General features: G+C 40.5%; 2 protein-coding genes across 2 annotated transcripts in view; one reads left to right on the top strand and one right to left on the bottom strand.

Moving 5' to 3' along the window:
• aatf (apoptosis antagonizing transcription factor) overlaps positions 1–17,000 on the bottom strand; it is a 177,325-nt gene that overhangs the window by 17,755 nt on the left and 142,570 nt on the right. The window lies entirely within an intron of this gene.
• Positions 1–17,000, top strand: part of acaca (acetyl-CoA carboxylase alpha) — a 286,714-nt gene that overhangs the window by 233,812 nt on the left and 35,902 nt on the right. Inside the window, exons 49-51 of the mRNA XM_059973293.1 lie at positions 3,413–3,548; positions 5,151–5,328; positions 6,903–7,015. Of these exons, the coding sequence (XP_059829276.1) occupies positions 3,413–3,548; positions 5,151–5,328; positions 6,903–7,015 (427 nt within the window). The remainder of the gene's footprint in view (positions 1–3,412; positions 3,549–5,150; positions 5,329–6,902; positions 7,016–17,000) is intronic.

The raw sequence follows: 17,000 nt of genomic DNA, 5'->3' as shown, positions 1-17,000 counted from the left end.
AGTCGGTGACAGCTGTAGTGTATTCATTCAGACTTGAAGATGAATCCCTGGATATTGTCCAGTCCACTGACTTAAAACAGGTCTGCCTCCCTTGACCGCCCCTTCTTGGGCCTCACCACTGGTGCTGCAGTCTTTAGTCTCTGCTTGTATGCTGAGAGTAGAAGTACAGCTGGGTGATCGAACTTTCCAAAGTGAGATGGCACAGTAAGCATTCTTGATGGTGTTATAACAGTGGTCAGGTGTGTTAGCTTCTCAGGATCCACAAGTGGTATCTTGGTGGTAGTTGTTCAGTGACTTCTTCAAGCTGAAGAAAACCCCCACAATGACAGGGAAGGCATCAGGATGTGCTGTTTCATGCCTGCTTAGCTCCTCCGGTGCCGGGTTGATGCCGGCCTGAGGTGGAATGTACACCACTACTAGGATGATAGCGGAAAACTCACTCAGTGGATTAAAAGGTTGACATTGGACTGCTAGATGTTCCAGAGGAGCAGGGCAGCAGGACTGAGAAAGAACCTTAAGTATGTGCACCACATTGATTTAATTATAAAGCATACTCCACCTCCTTTGTCAGAGCTGTCCTGTCTTTATGGTAAATGGTGAAGCCATCAAGCTGCAATGTTGCATCCACAATGGCGGAGAGTAGCCATGTTTCTGTAAAGCAGAGTACACAGCAGTCCCGGTGTCTCTCTGTTATACCAATCTTGCTCTGAGGTCTTAAATTTTCCTGAGACTAGACATTCGCCAAAGGGATAGTTGGGAGTGAGGGTCTAAAGCCTCTGCGTTTCAGTTTTACTTGCAGCTCCGCACATTTTCCTCGATTTCTTTTTCTAAAAAGGAAACTGCACTCAGAGTTTCTTTTTCCAAAAGGGAGTCTGCAATCCAGGAGCCACTGATTCTGCGTGTCGATAGATCTTTTTTTAAACATCTTAAAATGATGCTGCTTACCCATGATTGTGATTGTGGGTTTCAGCTGTGTTCATCCTGAACGAGAATGTTGGACTGAGACCACTAATCTCTGCAGCTTCATGCATTCTTGCAGATTTGAATTGTCGTACCAGCCAATGATGCAACCAGTCAGGGTACTTTCAAAGTGCAGCTGTAGAAATTTGCTAGTGTGCTTTCTGACATGCCTTTACCTCCTCAGAAAGTAAAGATGCTGGCACACCTACTTTCTAACTGCATCGTTGTGTGGCCCAGGACAGGTCATCTGATAATGTCAAAGCTTAAGAAATTTAAAGCTGCTGATTCTCTCCACTGCATGAGTGCTGGATGCACAATGACCCTAGTGGTATCCACTCTCCACAAAAATCCAGTGATGAATTAGGCATGTGGGCTTGGCCTTCTGCTCTACTCTCTCTACACCCACAACTGTGTGGCTAGGCACAGCTCAAATGCCATCTATAAATTTGCTGATGATACAAACGTTGTAGGCAGAATCTCAGATGGTGACAAGAGGGCGTACAGGAGTGAGATATACGAGCTAGTTAAGTAGTGTTGCTGCAGCAACCTTGCACTCAACATCAGTGAGACCAGAGAGCTGATTGTGGACTTCAGGAAGGGTAAGATAAGGGAGCACATGCCAATCCTCATTGAGGACTGAGGGTAAGACGAGAGAACAAACACCAATTCTCATAATGGGATCAGAAGTGGAAAGAGTGACCAATTTCAAGTTCCTGGGTGCTAATATCTCTGAGGACCTAATCTGGTCCCAAAATATTAATACAGCTGTAAGGAAGGCAAGACGGTGGCTATATTTCATTAGGAGTTTGAGGAGATTTGGTATGTCACCCAAAACACTCTAACTTCTACAGATCACTGTGGAGAGCATTCTGACTGGTTGCATTACTGTATGGTATGGGGGGGGGGGGGTGTCTAATGCACAGGATCGAAGTAAGCTGCAGAGAGTTGTACAATTAGTCAGCTCCGTCATGGACTGTAGCCTGTGCAGCATCCAAGACATCTTCAAAGAGCAGGGCCTCAAAAAGGTGCCGTTCATCATTAAGGACCCCCACCACCCAGACCATGCCCTCTTCCCATTGTTACTGTCAGGAAAGAGACACAGAAGCCAGAAAACACACAGTCAGCGATTCCGGAACAGCTTCTTCCCACTGGACATTGAAACCATGAACACACCTCACTACATTTTTTTTTCTGTTTTTGCACTACTTATTTAATTTAACTATTTGATATTTATACATATATATACTTACTGTAAATCAGTTTTTTCTATATTTTCACATATCACATTGTACTGCTGCCACAAAGTTAACAAATTTCATGACTTATGATGATCATATTAAACCTGATTTTGATTCTCATTATACCATAAATTTCCAGTGAAGGATGTTGCATTTATATAATAATGTTTCATGGCCTCCCGATGCACCAAAACAATTTTGAAGAGTAGTAAGCAATGTGATGGGAAGAAGGGCAGCAGTTAATTTATAGGTAGCTCAGTGACACAGTAACAGTTATGTAATAACCAGACTTGGCAAATTAATTGAATCACATCAGAAGCCAAAAAGAAATGCAAACAGAAAAGGACCATTCAGAGTTACTGATTGTGCTTCAGGATGTGGCTCAAGCTATCCAGGGGACATTATTAAGATAAAATTGATTGTGAATAGAGAAAATGTTGGGAATGGCATGAAATGTTGCTTCTGATGATAATACTACTGCACCTTTCGTGGAAGGAAAAGTGGAGATCTTCAGAGTCTCCTCAGAAATGATGCAAACCAGATTCCATCTACCTGGCACAGAGATAGTGGACCAGCCATGATCTTGTTTAATGGCGAAGCAAGCCTGAAGAGCTGGGTAGCACATTCCTGCTTCAATCTCTTAAGATTTAAAAAAATAGCCAAGCTTATTTTACCATACAGGTGACGTGCTCCTTTCCATTTCATGATATCACCATTTTTCCACCCACCAGCTCAAAACAGAGCATGTTACACCTTACTGTTTTAAATTTGCTATGTAACTCAATCAGAAGATAGAAAGACAACTTATTTTCTTGTTAAATTAGCACATGCTTTGAAAGACCTGATATAAAAGCAGTTCTTCCCCCCCCCCCCCCCAGAGGAAGAAATTAGGGAGCACCTGGACATAAGAACTTGTAATGCAGGATTACAAATCTGTGCCTCTTTGTTATGTTTTTGTTAATAAAACTGATGAGTGAGTCATTATAGACTGTTCAGTTAGGATCCTGTTTTGCTCCATTGTAACAGTTGCTACACTTAAGTTATATTTCATTGGCCGTAAAGTACTTTGGAACACATTGAGGTTATAAGAGATACCATAATAATCAAAGTCTTACTAGCCTCTCCACTTTTCTCATGACTTTTCCATTTCCTCATTTATTTAAATATGTAATTATTGATCAATTACTGCATGTGTTTGTGGTATGCATGAACAGATAATCCAGCAAGCCGGGCAAGTTTGGTTCCCTGACTCTGCCTTCAAAACTGCACAAGCCATTAAGGACCTGAATCGAGAAGGGCTCCCACTGATGGTATTTGCCAATTGGCGTGGCTTCTCTGGCGGAATGAAAGGTAAAGAGATCAAAGTGATATGTTTTCAAGTTCGCTTGCAGCAAAAAGCTGTTTCCTCCCTATTTCACTGCAGCAGGGAGAGTGAGGCCACTTGAAGCACAAGACCTCCTCGACCATGGTTCATATTGTTCAGTATTTACATGGTGTGGATTACTATGCTGTCATGAGGCACTAAGTTTAGCTGTTGAATAAAACCAGTTTTGACCAATAAGTAGTCAAACCTCTTGCACAGTCAGCCGTATGTGACCTGAACTTGCAAAGCACAGTTAAAACCAATACCAGGCAAGCTACTCTGCAATTGAGTCCTGATGGAGGTCTTGACCTGAAACATTGACAATCCCTCTACCTCCACAGACGCTACCCGACCTGCTGAGTTAATTCAATAGTCCGTTGTAAATTTTCTTCAAGAATTTTGTTCTGTATTCTTTGTAGTGAAACCCCAAAATTTTATAAACTTTTAGCTATGATGATGCAATACTAGAACAGTCCAATCTGTTAAAATTTGGAATTACTGTAACTGGTATGTTCAGTAGATGCAGTGTTTTGCAGTTTAACCTCGACCGTTAAAGCAGTGCACACAGTCTGATGTGAATGTCATTGGAGCTCCTTAGAAAGATCAGTCACAGCTTAGGCAGACTCTACACTCTCTCCACTCACATTAGTTTTCAATGTTTACTTCTAAGCTATGAATATGGATTATACAAGAGGAGGGAGCATTTTCCAAATAATAAGCTGAAAAAAAACATAATGTTCATAAATTTAAATTATTTATATAAAAATGCCCCATTAGAGAGACAACACATTGATACAAGGTTATGAGACGGATACAGTAAACGTTTAATAAATCATTCTATTAATGCTTCAGAAGCATTTTTGTTGAAACCCTATTTTATACTTCAAAGTGTGCAGGAGGCTCTTTCAAGGAAACTGATGATAATGTGCCTTTAAGTCCCTTTATACAGTTTCAGCAAATAAAGCACAGACATTGCAAGGGTCCGCTCTGTGAGACTGTTTGGCACAATAACTCCATGTCAGTGAATGTTGTGATGTGTGCGTGAACGTTCTCCCTTCGCACCACTTTGATTATTCATGGGGATGAGAGGGGGGTTGCAATGCTGTGGAGGGAGGAAGAAAATAAACAATTACACCATTCTTCACTGAACACACACGGCAAGGAGTCAATTGGATGGTGGGTAAAACATCTCAGAAATCGTGTGTAATGAGTAGGAAAAGATTAGACGCAGTTCTCGCTATGCTGAAAATTGACATTAGCAAAAACTCTTTACTAGACGACCTAGGAGGTCCAATTCAAGTTGGATAAAAAGCACATACAGATACGTTTGGATTGGTCTTCTGCACATTTTTATGTAGCTGGAAAGATTATCAAGATAATGCAAAATTAAATTATAAAACTCACTGAATATTTAGTTGGGGGGTATCCATATGCTAGGGTTTAGTGAGGCAGGCCAGCAGTGACCCACGACAGTAAGAAATCAGCCGTGAAATTTACCAGAAATTAACACTAGGGTCGTTGTCTCAGCATGAGTGGTTTGATAGGATGCGAATCCCTGTGAAATTAACCATTCTGTTCTTCCCCTCCAGACATGTATGATCAAGTGCTAAAGTTTGGTGCGTACATTGTGGATGGGTTGCGGGAGTACAGTCAGCCTGTGCTTGTGTACATCCCCCCAAATGCAGAGCTGAGAGGTGGCTCCTGGGTCGTCATTGACACCACCATCAACCCCAGGCACATGGAGATGTACGCAGACAAGGAAAGCAGGTACAGAAATAGTCTCTGTCCATGATGTTAGTTAACTCTTTCATTACCCATCGCCCACTTAAAACGAATATCTAATGAAGACATAGACTGGTGTGTGCTGAAGTGTTTTTTTAACCATAGGCAATTAATTCAGTGTCTCAAAACCTGACTAAAACCAACCTTTTGCTCAATATGAAGCTGAGAACTGAAAAAACATATAACTCTCCCAGCTCGCTGATGTTACTCAGTTGATTGCAGATGACTACAGCTGTTTTTATTGACAGGGATTCAGGCTTTTACAAAATATTGCTGCTGAACAGCAGAAGTCCAAGAAATGAGAAGTTTTTCCCTTATGGATTAGTCATTTTTATTTCATGTGGAGCTTTCTAAAGCAAAAATTGATTTTCCACAGACGCATCATATGAAGAATGGGCACTTAAGACAGTACCTTCACATGGTCAACGCTACAAGGAGAGGGAGAAGGGGGAAGTTACAGTTCTCACTTCAGTTCCATAAATGTTCTTTGCATTCTCTATCCCTCTGTGGAAGTTTCCTGCAAATCTATAGTCTGGATATTTTGTGAAAGGATCACTAAATTCAAGTTAGTCTCCTGGGATTAAGCTCATTCAGTTTGACTTCACAGAATGTCTCCACATAATGAGGAACACTGGCCTTATATGCTTTCACCACATTATACTAGCAAATTTAAATCTCTCGGAATTAACCATAATTGTTTTTGCCTTTACATTTTTTACATTGTATTACATTGTGGATAGTTCAGTTTTGTAACCAACGATCTCAGTGAACCGCTCTCAAGTTGGCCTGTTCATGACCTGTTTTATATTGCTTTGGATCCACCACACCTACACAAAGACTTTGTAACTTGAGGCACAATGCACGCTTGCTAAAGCTCTCGATATTGATCCTCAAGGATACTGAAACAATATGAGGCAGTCAGAGCGATTTTTGCCTTTTTTATTTGCAGTTTCCTCCCACATCCAACAAAATCCCTGTATGGAAACCTGTTTTGATCTGAACTTCACCCCCAACTTCATTTTACTCTCCTCCCATCTATAATGACGAAAGCATTCCCCTGTCAAATCGTCACATGACCACAGTGTCTCTGTAGTAAAACTCAAAATATGCATTTCAGGGGCAGATAGTCTTCTGCCATTTAAGGCCATGAATATGGATTTTTTGGGGTGGGGTAACTTTAATTTAGGCCTTCCTTTAATCAAGTACAGTTACCTGTTTTATTTTAGAACACTGTCCTTCTTGCCCTCTGTAGAGGACAGTGAACCTTTGTGAGTATAGTTTAAACTGAACAGAAATTGCCACTAATTATTGCCCTTTAAATCTTATGAAATAATAATATTTTCACGTTTCTAAGACCGGGGGCAGCTAAGGTACTTGGAAAAGGAAGCAGTGCACCTCAAACCCCCGGCGCAGAACTAAGAGTGACGTCTTTATTTATTGAGATCCAAACTATAGTGGTGTATTTTTTTTTAAAGAATATGCTGAGATGTTATGACTTTTAATTTATGTCCTGAATAATTGCATGCTTAATTAGCCTGTAAATGGGTTTTACTTATCAGAGGTGGTGTACTGGAGCCAGAGGGGACAGTAGAGATCAAATTCCGGAAAAAAGACTTGGTGAAAACAATGCGAAGGGTGGACCCTGTGTACATGAACCTGGCCGAGCGCTTGGGTAGGTGCAGTTTAATTTCTGTCAACCTCCTTTCCAAAGCCCCCCCCCCATCCCCCTACACCAGCCAAGTTTTGTAAAGATGAATGCTTTGAACCTGTGAAGTGCCTTAATATGGATGGCTGGTCTCGTATTTAAATTTGTTCTGCGAATCATTAATGCACTGTAGCTTTTATTTATTTATTATTTTAAATCAGTCTCTCACAGTTTAATTTGATTACAGCCTGGAGGTTACAGGCCTCGGGGCTCAACTTGAGCTCATTTATGAGATTGTGATCTGTATGATCTACTGTCATGGTTACCAAATCTAAATTAACAGGCAATTAATTTTTTTTACTGCCCAATCAATTTACTTTGCTTCACTTTTGAGCATCCCTTTTGCCTTTTAGAACACCACTGTCCCTGTCCAAAATAAAAAGAAATGAGAATGGTGATGCTTGCAGAGCAGCTGCTGGGTTTAATTGATGGGTGACTGGGACCCTAATGTCACTTTTTGATTCTCCTCTTGCTTTTAAATGGCAGCTCCTGGCCTTAACCCACTCCTTTCCCCGGCAATATGGGTGAGATCAAGTGCTCCTTTTAGTTACAGCCACTGAGTTATTGAGCCCAGTAAGTCAGGAAGGCTGCAGGTTTCAATCATAAGAGTACATTGAAAGGACGATTCTGTATAATCTGCATTTTGCTTTAACCTTTTCCATGAGGAATTTAACCATTTATAGTTCTGACTGTTTTTTGAAAAAGATGTAGAGGTGTTGGAAAGAGTGCGTAAAATATTTACCAAATAAACTCAAGGTTAAGCAGATAGAAAAGAAAGAAAAGGTGGTGCCTTTTCACTCTTAAGTGGGCATAGACCCAAGATTAATCGGGTTGGGGGCTTCCACATAACGGGAGAACAGACTGGGGCCCAGAGATCCTTGCCACCTAGGCCATATTCTCTTCTCACTGCTGTCATCAGTTAGAAGGAACAAGAGCCTCAGCCTGGCACCACCAGGTTCAAGAACGCTTTCTACCCCTCAACGATCAAGCTCTTGAATACAAGGGGATAAGTACACTCAGTTGCCCCATTTTTGCTATTTATTTATATCTGCGTTGTTTGTCGTCTTCTGCACTCTGGTTGATCTTTCACTGATCCTCTTACATAGTTGCTGTTCTGTAGATTTGCAGAGTATGCCCACAGGAAAACAAGTCTCAGGTTGTATGTGGTAACGTGTATGTACTTTGATATAACATTTACTTTGAACTTTTGATAAGGCCATCGATACAGGATGGTCAGCAAGAAATCATTCAGAAGAAAGTTCCTTATTCGGTGGTTAGAATGTAGAACTCACTTACATGGGGACTGGTTGAGGTGATTAAAGTAGATGTGTTTAAGATGGAGCCTGATAAATGCATGAGGTAGATGGGGATAAAGCGCTTTGCAGATAATTGTATGGGGAAGGATGGAAGAGAGCATGTGGAGTATAATGGCTGATGTGAACTGTTTGAGCTGAATAGTCTATTTCTGTGCTACGTATTCTGAGCGAACAGGAGGTTACATTTTTAGCAACGTGTTAAAGGATGCATTCTGCACAATGCCTTGGTGAATTGATGGGTTGTTTTTTTTTGTTTATTTACTTTGAACACTTATTGAAAGCAAAATGCTTCAAAAATGATAGCTGTCCTTTCAAACTACAGTTTGAGCTCTAAGCAAGCAAACGAGCTTGTCACTTTGAGCAACTTGTATCTGAAGAAGCATAAAAGCTGTTGATAAAGACCTCAATTGGATGAGTCATAATTGTGCTCAACAAAGAATTTGATTGTTAAAAACACAGCCTAATGGAAGGAGAGTGGCTTTTGGAGCTTTGCGGATACCGTCTCACACAAAGCATTGCATAATTTTATTTTTATGGCTAATTTAAAATTTTTTTTTCAAATTCTTGGTTATTCTGGATCACTGGTCTTTGATGTTTACTTCACCCCATTTGCCACAAACAAGCAGTTAGGCTGAGGTTCCTGCTGACACCAGCAGAAGCTGTGTCGACTCCATTTGTCTTATGCCGCACACTTCAGCCTCGCTGGTTATTAAAGAGAATTTCACAGTCATTTAACTCCTGAAAGAATGAGGGCAATGGTGTCTGTTGCGAGACATCTTGCAAAAATTCTACACAGGTAACTTGTTAAAATAAAGATGAACGGGAATTTTCAGCATGGAGAATTACAACAGTAGATTTTATTTGTTTAGTCTTTTTAAAAGTGTGAGCAAACAAAAATTTAATGTTGAAGCACGTTATGTGAGATTAAGACAGAGGACCAATAAATGAATGGCCTCGGTCGAAAGCATCGTCTGTTGCTTTCTTGCCCGAGAGAAATAAGCAGTTGAGGCCTCAGGTTCTCTGACCTACTGAGTTCCTCCAGCATTTTGTGTGTCTTTTAAGAGGTTTCGTGAAGGGGAAAAGGGAGTTTTAGAGCTGGAAGAAATGGCTGTCAGTGATGAACATTTGGATGCAATCAAATTGCCAGATATAAAGGAATGTAGAGATTTCCAAAGGTTGTAGAGGTTGAGGGGAAGAGGTGTGTTGTTGTGCTTGGATCTGCAGTGAATAATTAAATAGCATAGGGTTGAGAAATTGAAAACTTGGGTTTCCCTACTAATCATTTAAGCATGAAAACACTTCCATTGGCCATTCAATGTCGGAGATGGTAGTACAGTCGTCCCTCGGTATCTGTGGGGGATTAGTTCCTGAACCCCCCGCGGATACTAAAATCAGAGGATGCTCAAGTCCCTTATATAAAATGGTGTAGTATTTGCATATAACCTACGCACATCCTCCTGTACACTCTAAATCATCTCTAGATTACTTATAATACCTAATACAATGTAAATAGTTGTTATACTGTATTGTTTAGGAAATAATGACAAAAAAAAAGTCTGTACATGTTCAGTGCAGACACAACCATCGTAGCTTTTCTGGGAATGCTGATGCTGCCTCGGCATCAGCCGATGCCGATTCTCCAGTAATTTTTAAGTTCTTGAGGCTGTAGCACTTTACATAGCTAGCCAGCCATCCCTTACTAGCCTTAAACTCCTTCCTCTCGCTCACAGCACAAGTAGCAAACGAACGAGATGCGAGGTGAATGATGCTCAAACGACAAGTACTGGAGAGAGACTGAGGATCTGTGAAATGGTGGGAGGCCATAGCAGGGTCTGCCTGCACATCACTTCATTCGCTTGGATTCAGCATAGTGCTCGGTGTGCAGCAAATTCAAGTTTCGCTTTTTGGAACTTTCTGGAATTTTTTCCCGAATATTTTCAATCCGCGGATGCAGAACCCACGGATATGGAGGGTCGACTGTGCTGGAAAATGCATAGCCTCTTGTAAAGGAAGCCACATGGTTTTAAAAGTGCAAGTCTGCTTCCCTTCCCCAGCAATGAAATTTTAGGCCACACAAAGCCTAAATCTCATATACGATCAAATGGATTCTACTTGTGGGCTCGCACCTCTCTGCCTTCATAAGAAGAAATTATTTGGGCTGAAGTTGTGGATGGAGTTATCTGTTAGAGGTCAGAGTGGACAGGGAATAGTTCACCCAGACAAATGGGTGAGGGTCCAAGTCAGTTGAGGAAATACAGACTTGATCTTTGGGTATCAGGCAGCCTCTAAGGTTCAGGGCAAGGGGTCTGGGTGTGGAGCTGAAAAACCCTGAGCAATGCCTCAAAAAGGCAACATTAAGGACCCCCATCACCCTGGATGTGCCCTGTTCTCGCTGCTGCTATCAGGAAGGAGGTACAGGATCCTGAAGGCACACCCTCTGCCATCTAATTTCTGAGTGGAAATTGAATATATGAACTGTACCTCTTTACTAATTTTTTTTATTTTTATTTCCGTGCCACTTATTTAATTTAAATATATATATATATATGTGTGTTTGTGTGTGTATACTGTGCGTACTGTAATTCATGGTTTTCTCTCTATTATGTACTACATTGTACTGCTGCGAAGACAAATTTCACAATGTATGCTGGTGATATTAATTCTGATTCTGAACTGATGCAGGGTGATGGTCCAAAATGTCATATGTTCGATTTCCTCTTGATCCGCTGAGTTCATTGAGTAGTTCAATTTTTGCTCTAGGAAAATCATTTACGCTCTTGGAACGCTCTAATGAATGTTTCAAACTCCGTGGCATTGGACTAAATAAGATCAGGCCGTCACAAACTAAAAAGTAGTCTTATCACCTGTTTGAAGCCTAAATCTTCTACAGAACATAAGAAATTAAATAAAAGTGGCCTCGATGCCTAGTGGAATAAAGCTTGACCTAATTGTGCAAGACTTATGGTCTCTTTGCGAATGCTTGTTGAATATGCAGCGAGTCAGAATAATGATCTGTAATCATTCTTGGATAAGATTCAATCCTTTAGCTCATAAAAATTAATTTCACCCATTATATATAGAACAGACACTGTTATATATGGTTTGTATCATATGTAGTGCACCTAAACATGTAGTATAGGCCAGAGTTCTTAAGTGAATTAGATCATGCCAATGGGAATGATTTTAAGAACAGTATTGGACTCTACCCTCCCCCAGAGGAAAGGGGATAAAACCAGCTCTTCCACTAGAGCAGTGGTTCCCAACCTTTTTTTGGCCATGCCCCACCTAATCACCTCTAAAATCCTGATGCCCCCTGTGGTGATATATAATTCTTATTATTCAAAAAGTGAACTCCTATTCACCTGGAGGAAGCATAAAAGACCATTAACTTGGTTTAAACAAGCTTCCAAAGAACATGGCATTCATGAAAGAGAAAAATAAAAGAACCAAAGGACTGTTAAAGTTCTGAGGAAGAAATTATTTAAAAATTGTATAAAAAAGAACATTAAGTGATATTAAAATAATAAGAAGAAATAAATAAAATGATGCAGATTCGTTTCTACAGCATACAAAGACAGATACACCGTTTAAAAGAGATGACGCAATGAACACACCTTCACACCACCAAGAACCGAAAGCTACTGCAAAAAGCAGCATTGGCGCGACCTCGTACGAGTTTCGTACGCGTTTGGACTTGTTCATTCGTTCCTTCCTACATCAGTCAATTCATTAATTTAATTATGAAAGCCATTTGATGGTTGTAACGATGGTGATACACTATATATACAGTACATATGCAATTACACATGTACATACACACAGGTATTTTTATATATGCATACCGTATATACACATATGTATTAACTCACACACACACTCATACTCACACAGACTTACTAGAAAAAATTTACTGTTAATAACTCATTCTCAAATTGCCCCCCTTAAAAATCAAATTTTCCCCCTGTGGGGCGTACGCCCCACATTGGGAACCACTGCACCAGAGGTTGCTGGATTGTAATATTTTGAGATTCAGTGTGCTCCGTGCACATGGAGAACAGCCGCTTGTTCAGGAAGCATCAGCAAGTGACTTAAGGCAAGATTAGAAGCTATCTGAACAATGGGGGGGGGGGAGAGAGAAAGAAAATAAAATATAAGGATTTTAATGTAAGAATTTCTCAATCGACGTAAGGAAATGGAGCTGCCTTCAGTATCTTCAGTTTTCAATAAACTAATGGTCAAAGTCGAGTGTATTGTCATGAACAAGGGCATGCATGCACAAATGCAGTGAAAGCTTAGTTGTAACAGCGTGACGGGTGCATTGCATCATGGAAGCATCATTCACGAGAAAAAAGATGAATTAATCATTATTATTCACACATTTTACAAGAAGGAACGCAACTAAAAACAAAAAAAATGTTAATTTTAGTGCAGAGTGATCAAAGTGATCATAGTTTTGGTGTATTAAGTTAGCGATTAAGGTTGTGCAGGTTCATTCAAGAACCGTGTGGTTGAAGGAAAATAACTGTTTTTCAACGTGGAGGTGTGGGACTTCTGGCTTCTGTCTGTTCTGTCCAGTGGTAGCTGTAAGAAGATGCCATGGCCTGGACGGTGGGATCTTTGGACATTGCTTTCTTGAGGCTGAACTTCCTGTAGACATTACCAGTGGTAGAGGGGGATGTGTCTCTGGTTTGGGCTGTCCACTATTCTGTGCAGCTTCTTGTATCCCTGCGTGCTTGAATATGATATGTCATCACCCAGGAATTTCAAGCTGTTGACTCTCCACTGTTGATATCCACCTCCCCTCCCCCCCATCCCCTACATTCATTCATTCACTTATTTATTGATATACAGTGCAGAATACACTCTTCTGGCCCTTTGAGCTACGCTGCCCAGCAATCTCCTGATTTAGTCCAAGCCTAATTATGGGACAATTTGTAAGGACCAATTAACCTACTAACCGGTATGTCTTTGGACTGTGTGAGGAACTGGAGCACCTAAAAGAGACCCACACGGTTACAGGGAAAACGTACAAATTCCTTACAGGCTATGGTGGGAATTGAACCCAGGTTGTCTGTGCTGTAAAGCGTTGCGCTAACCACTACACTACCATGCCACCCATAAAGTTAACAGTCAGCTCTTTAGTTGTATTGACATTGACGGAGAAGTTGTTGTGGCAGCACTCAACTAGACGTCCTGTCTCGCTCCTGTATACTGTGATTCATCTATCAAAGTGGTATCAACAGTGATTTGTATATATCATGAATGTACATGCGTGCAAGTGATGATACATTTGAGTATTTCCATTATGGTGCCTGATTTACAAGCAGGAGTTTAAGTGGTGTTTTTGTATTGATACCTATACCCAGTACAGAGGTGTGTGTTTTATTTGGTTTGTTTGGGTCTTGGTAGCGCACCTTCCTGCTCCATTTAAATGAACTGTTTGGTGTGAATCTACGTGGATCTCATGAGCTTTGCAAGATGAATACCAGTAGCACAGGGTCATGTGGGACCACAAGCCACGTCTACCTTGCCAAACAATGAGCATTTAATTCACTAAGCAGATTTATAGGGCCATAATATTACAGATCTCCAAGGCTGACCAATGTAGTATTTAACCAGCAGCAAGTGAGAGTGCTGTTTGAAATCAGTCATGCAATTGTAATATAAAAGTGTATTTCTTCATCACTGAAAGTTGTTTTTTAAACTCAAGGTAATAGGGTATAAAAGATATTACTACATCCACAAAATGCTGGAAGAACTCAGCAGGCCACGCAGCATCTAGGAAAGGAGTACAGTCGACATTTCAGCCGAAAACGTCGACTGCACTGTACTCTGTTCCTAGATGCTGCCCGTCCTGCTGAGTTTCTTCAGCATTTTTTGTGTGTTGCTCGGATTTCCAGCATCTGCAGATTTCCTCTTGCCAAACAACCTTACTTCATCTGTTGATTTCCTGGCTTACACTGCTTGTACTAGGCAGCACGGCTTGAAGGGCCTATTCTGCACCATATCGCAATAAATAAATAAGTAAATTTACTTTGCTTTTCCAAAGATAAAGTTAATCCCTGTCTGTGTTTAAATCCTTCATTCTAGCTTTAGAGCAGTACTGTACCCCTGTATTTCAAATTTACTGCTGTAATGCATGCATTCATCATTTTAGAATATACATGATTGCTCTTTTACTTTTTTCCATCTGTTTTTGTTGTTTTGTAATATTATAATGTCTGCACAGAATCACACAAGTTCATATTTTAGTCTCCTGTTGGCTGGCATATTCGATAGCATGAAAATATACAGTCATTTAGTTCAGGTATTATTTTTTATTCTGTTACTAGAATTACCTCTATTTCTAAGAATTTTAGCAAATTTTTTTATATTTTGAAATAAATGTACAAACACATTTTTAGCAGAAAAATGAAAAATCCTGTCAACTCGACCTTTAACACTTTGAAAAGCATTCACAAGGGAAATTTAGCAGTCTCTGAAGGAGCTCGGATCAATCAATGGCTGATTATGTTCTCATTCTGTGCTGGATTGATCTTTTACTGAACTGATGATAACAGGCCTTTGCCTGCTTCAAGAGGCAACCCAAAATGGGCTTTGACACGATTGGTTGTGACAGGGATCAATCTGAAGCCTGCTGAGTGGTATGAGAGGCAGGCACCCCCAAAGATCTGAGAAAGCTACTCCAGTTCATTGAGATGCTCTTGTGATGGCAAATTTGTTCCTTCCAAAGACTCCTTTATGTTTATCCTCCAACTGTAACAGAGAACCAATTTCAGAATTCAGCGGGCCAAACCGAGAAATTGGCAGATGCAGTCCTTGAACATTTGCCTTCAGTTGGAAAGAAGAGAATGATTTCTTTATGTAGTAATGAGGATGACAAAAAAGAAAGCGGTAGGGCAGATCAATACAGGAGTGACAGATTAGAAGAGACACTTCATTTAAGACCAAAAAAAATACAGAAATCCTTTCCTGTTTAATATGGTAACTTATCAGAATTTGCATCAGATTTCTACTGCTTTTTAAAATTGCACTTGTCAAGTATTACATGTGGCATAAAAGAAAAATATTGATTAAAATGACGTGCCTGTGACTTGCGAGGCAGCCATGCAGCAGAATATTTCAAAGCACAGCCTTTCCAATGGATGTCATGATTACTAGCCAAGTGTGCTGTTCAGTGACTGGTATCAATGCCACTGTAAAACATTGAGCCTTGTCTCCATGAAAGGTAGCGCCTTTATTGGAAGCTTCAGGTGATCAATATGGGTTAAAAAGAATGGCTTAGGCTGCTGGCTTGTCTTCCGTCAACACACACGAAATGTTGAAGGAACTCACCAAGTCAGGCAGCACCTATGGAGGGGATGTTTTGGGCTGTGAGACTGCAACATTGATGGTTTATTCCCCTCCATAGATGGTGCCTGACTTTGTGAGTTCCTCAGGCATTCTGTGTGTACTGCTGGAAAGCTAGGGAATTCATCAGTTCCCTCGCCCAGAAGTAGCAAGAAGAGAAGGGCTACCTGGTCTGATTATAGCTGAGTATGGCTTTTGAACAGGTCAAAAGTTAAAGGAAGTGGAATAGCCTTATTCAAAAAGGAATATGTTGGAGCACTGTTGAACCATGATATAGAAAAAGTGGATATTAATGTAGAATATAGAATCAATTTTGGCTGAAATCATGAAAGCAAGTGAAGAAAGATAAGGCTGGGATTCGTCTGTAGGCCCTCAAAGTATGATGGCTTAATAGTTCAGAGGATAAACAGCAAAATATCTTGGGCATGTTTGAAGAAAACTGCAATTCTTATGGGATATCTTAATCTATGTATTGATTAGCCAAACTGTAGAAAAGGAATTTATGAAGCACTGTGGGAAGAGGTTGCCACTGCTAATCTTGACACAGTGAAGCACATCCTTGAACCTGGGGTGCTGCCCAGGGAGAAGAATGCAACTCTGTAACTGTGACCCAGGGCAAAAGTAGTTTTCGTATTGTGTTCAGTGGGTTTCAAAAGCCAGTGTCTCATGATTCCAAATCTGGGCAAACTGCAGGGTAGATGTGACTGCCTGGAAGTTTTTTCTTGGTTGGCCATTCCAAGTGTCCTTTATGTTAATGACAGAAAGGGCAAAGTGCATTAGCTGCTCTGACCCCACGGAATTACTAATAGGGCCAAAACTTTGCTTGGGCAACATGCAGGGCAAAACTAGTTTTAAATTCTTTTTTTTAAAAAAGCAGAGTGCCAACACATCACTTGTGGTTGCTCTTGGTAGTTCAAGTAAGTTTAATCTTTGATTGTTGTTTTTAATACTGTAACCCCATCTATGAATCTAACCAGAACTTCATCCATAGTTAAGTACCATCTTCTTCCGTAGTTCAGTACTAGGTTTTGTTACTTGATGAGGTTACTGGTGTGTAAATGGATTTAACCGATTACCTACTCAGCATTCACCTACTGCATAAAAACTGCCTGAAGTTCATTCCTGATTTTCATTGGTTAGCAGTCTCTGAAAATCCACGGTCTGATTGCTGAGATAATTCACACTGCAGTAGGGGAGTGCTTCAGATGTGAAGAAATTGGGCAAAGTAGAAGGAGCTTTATTCTCCATCTTAACAGCTTTATCATTTCAGGGAGTGGCCGGTGCTA

The sequence above is a fragment of the Hypanus sabinus genome, chromosome 6, assembly GCF_030144855.1.
Source record: "Hypanus sabinus isolate sHypSab1 chromosome 6, sHypSab1.hap1, whole genome shotgun sequence".
In the NCBI taxonomy this organism is placed as follows: domain Eukaryota; kingdom Metazoa; phylum Chordata; class Chondrichthyes; order Myliobatiformes; family Dasyatidae; genus Hypanus; species Hypanus sabinus.
The sequence above is the reverse complement of the archived record's forward strand: the minus strand, read 5'-3'. Positions and strand labels throughout refer to the sequence as shown.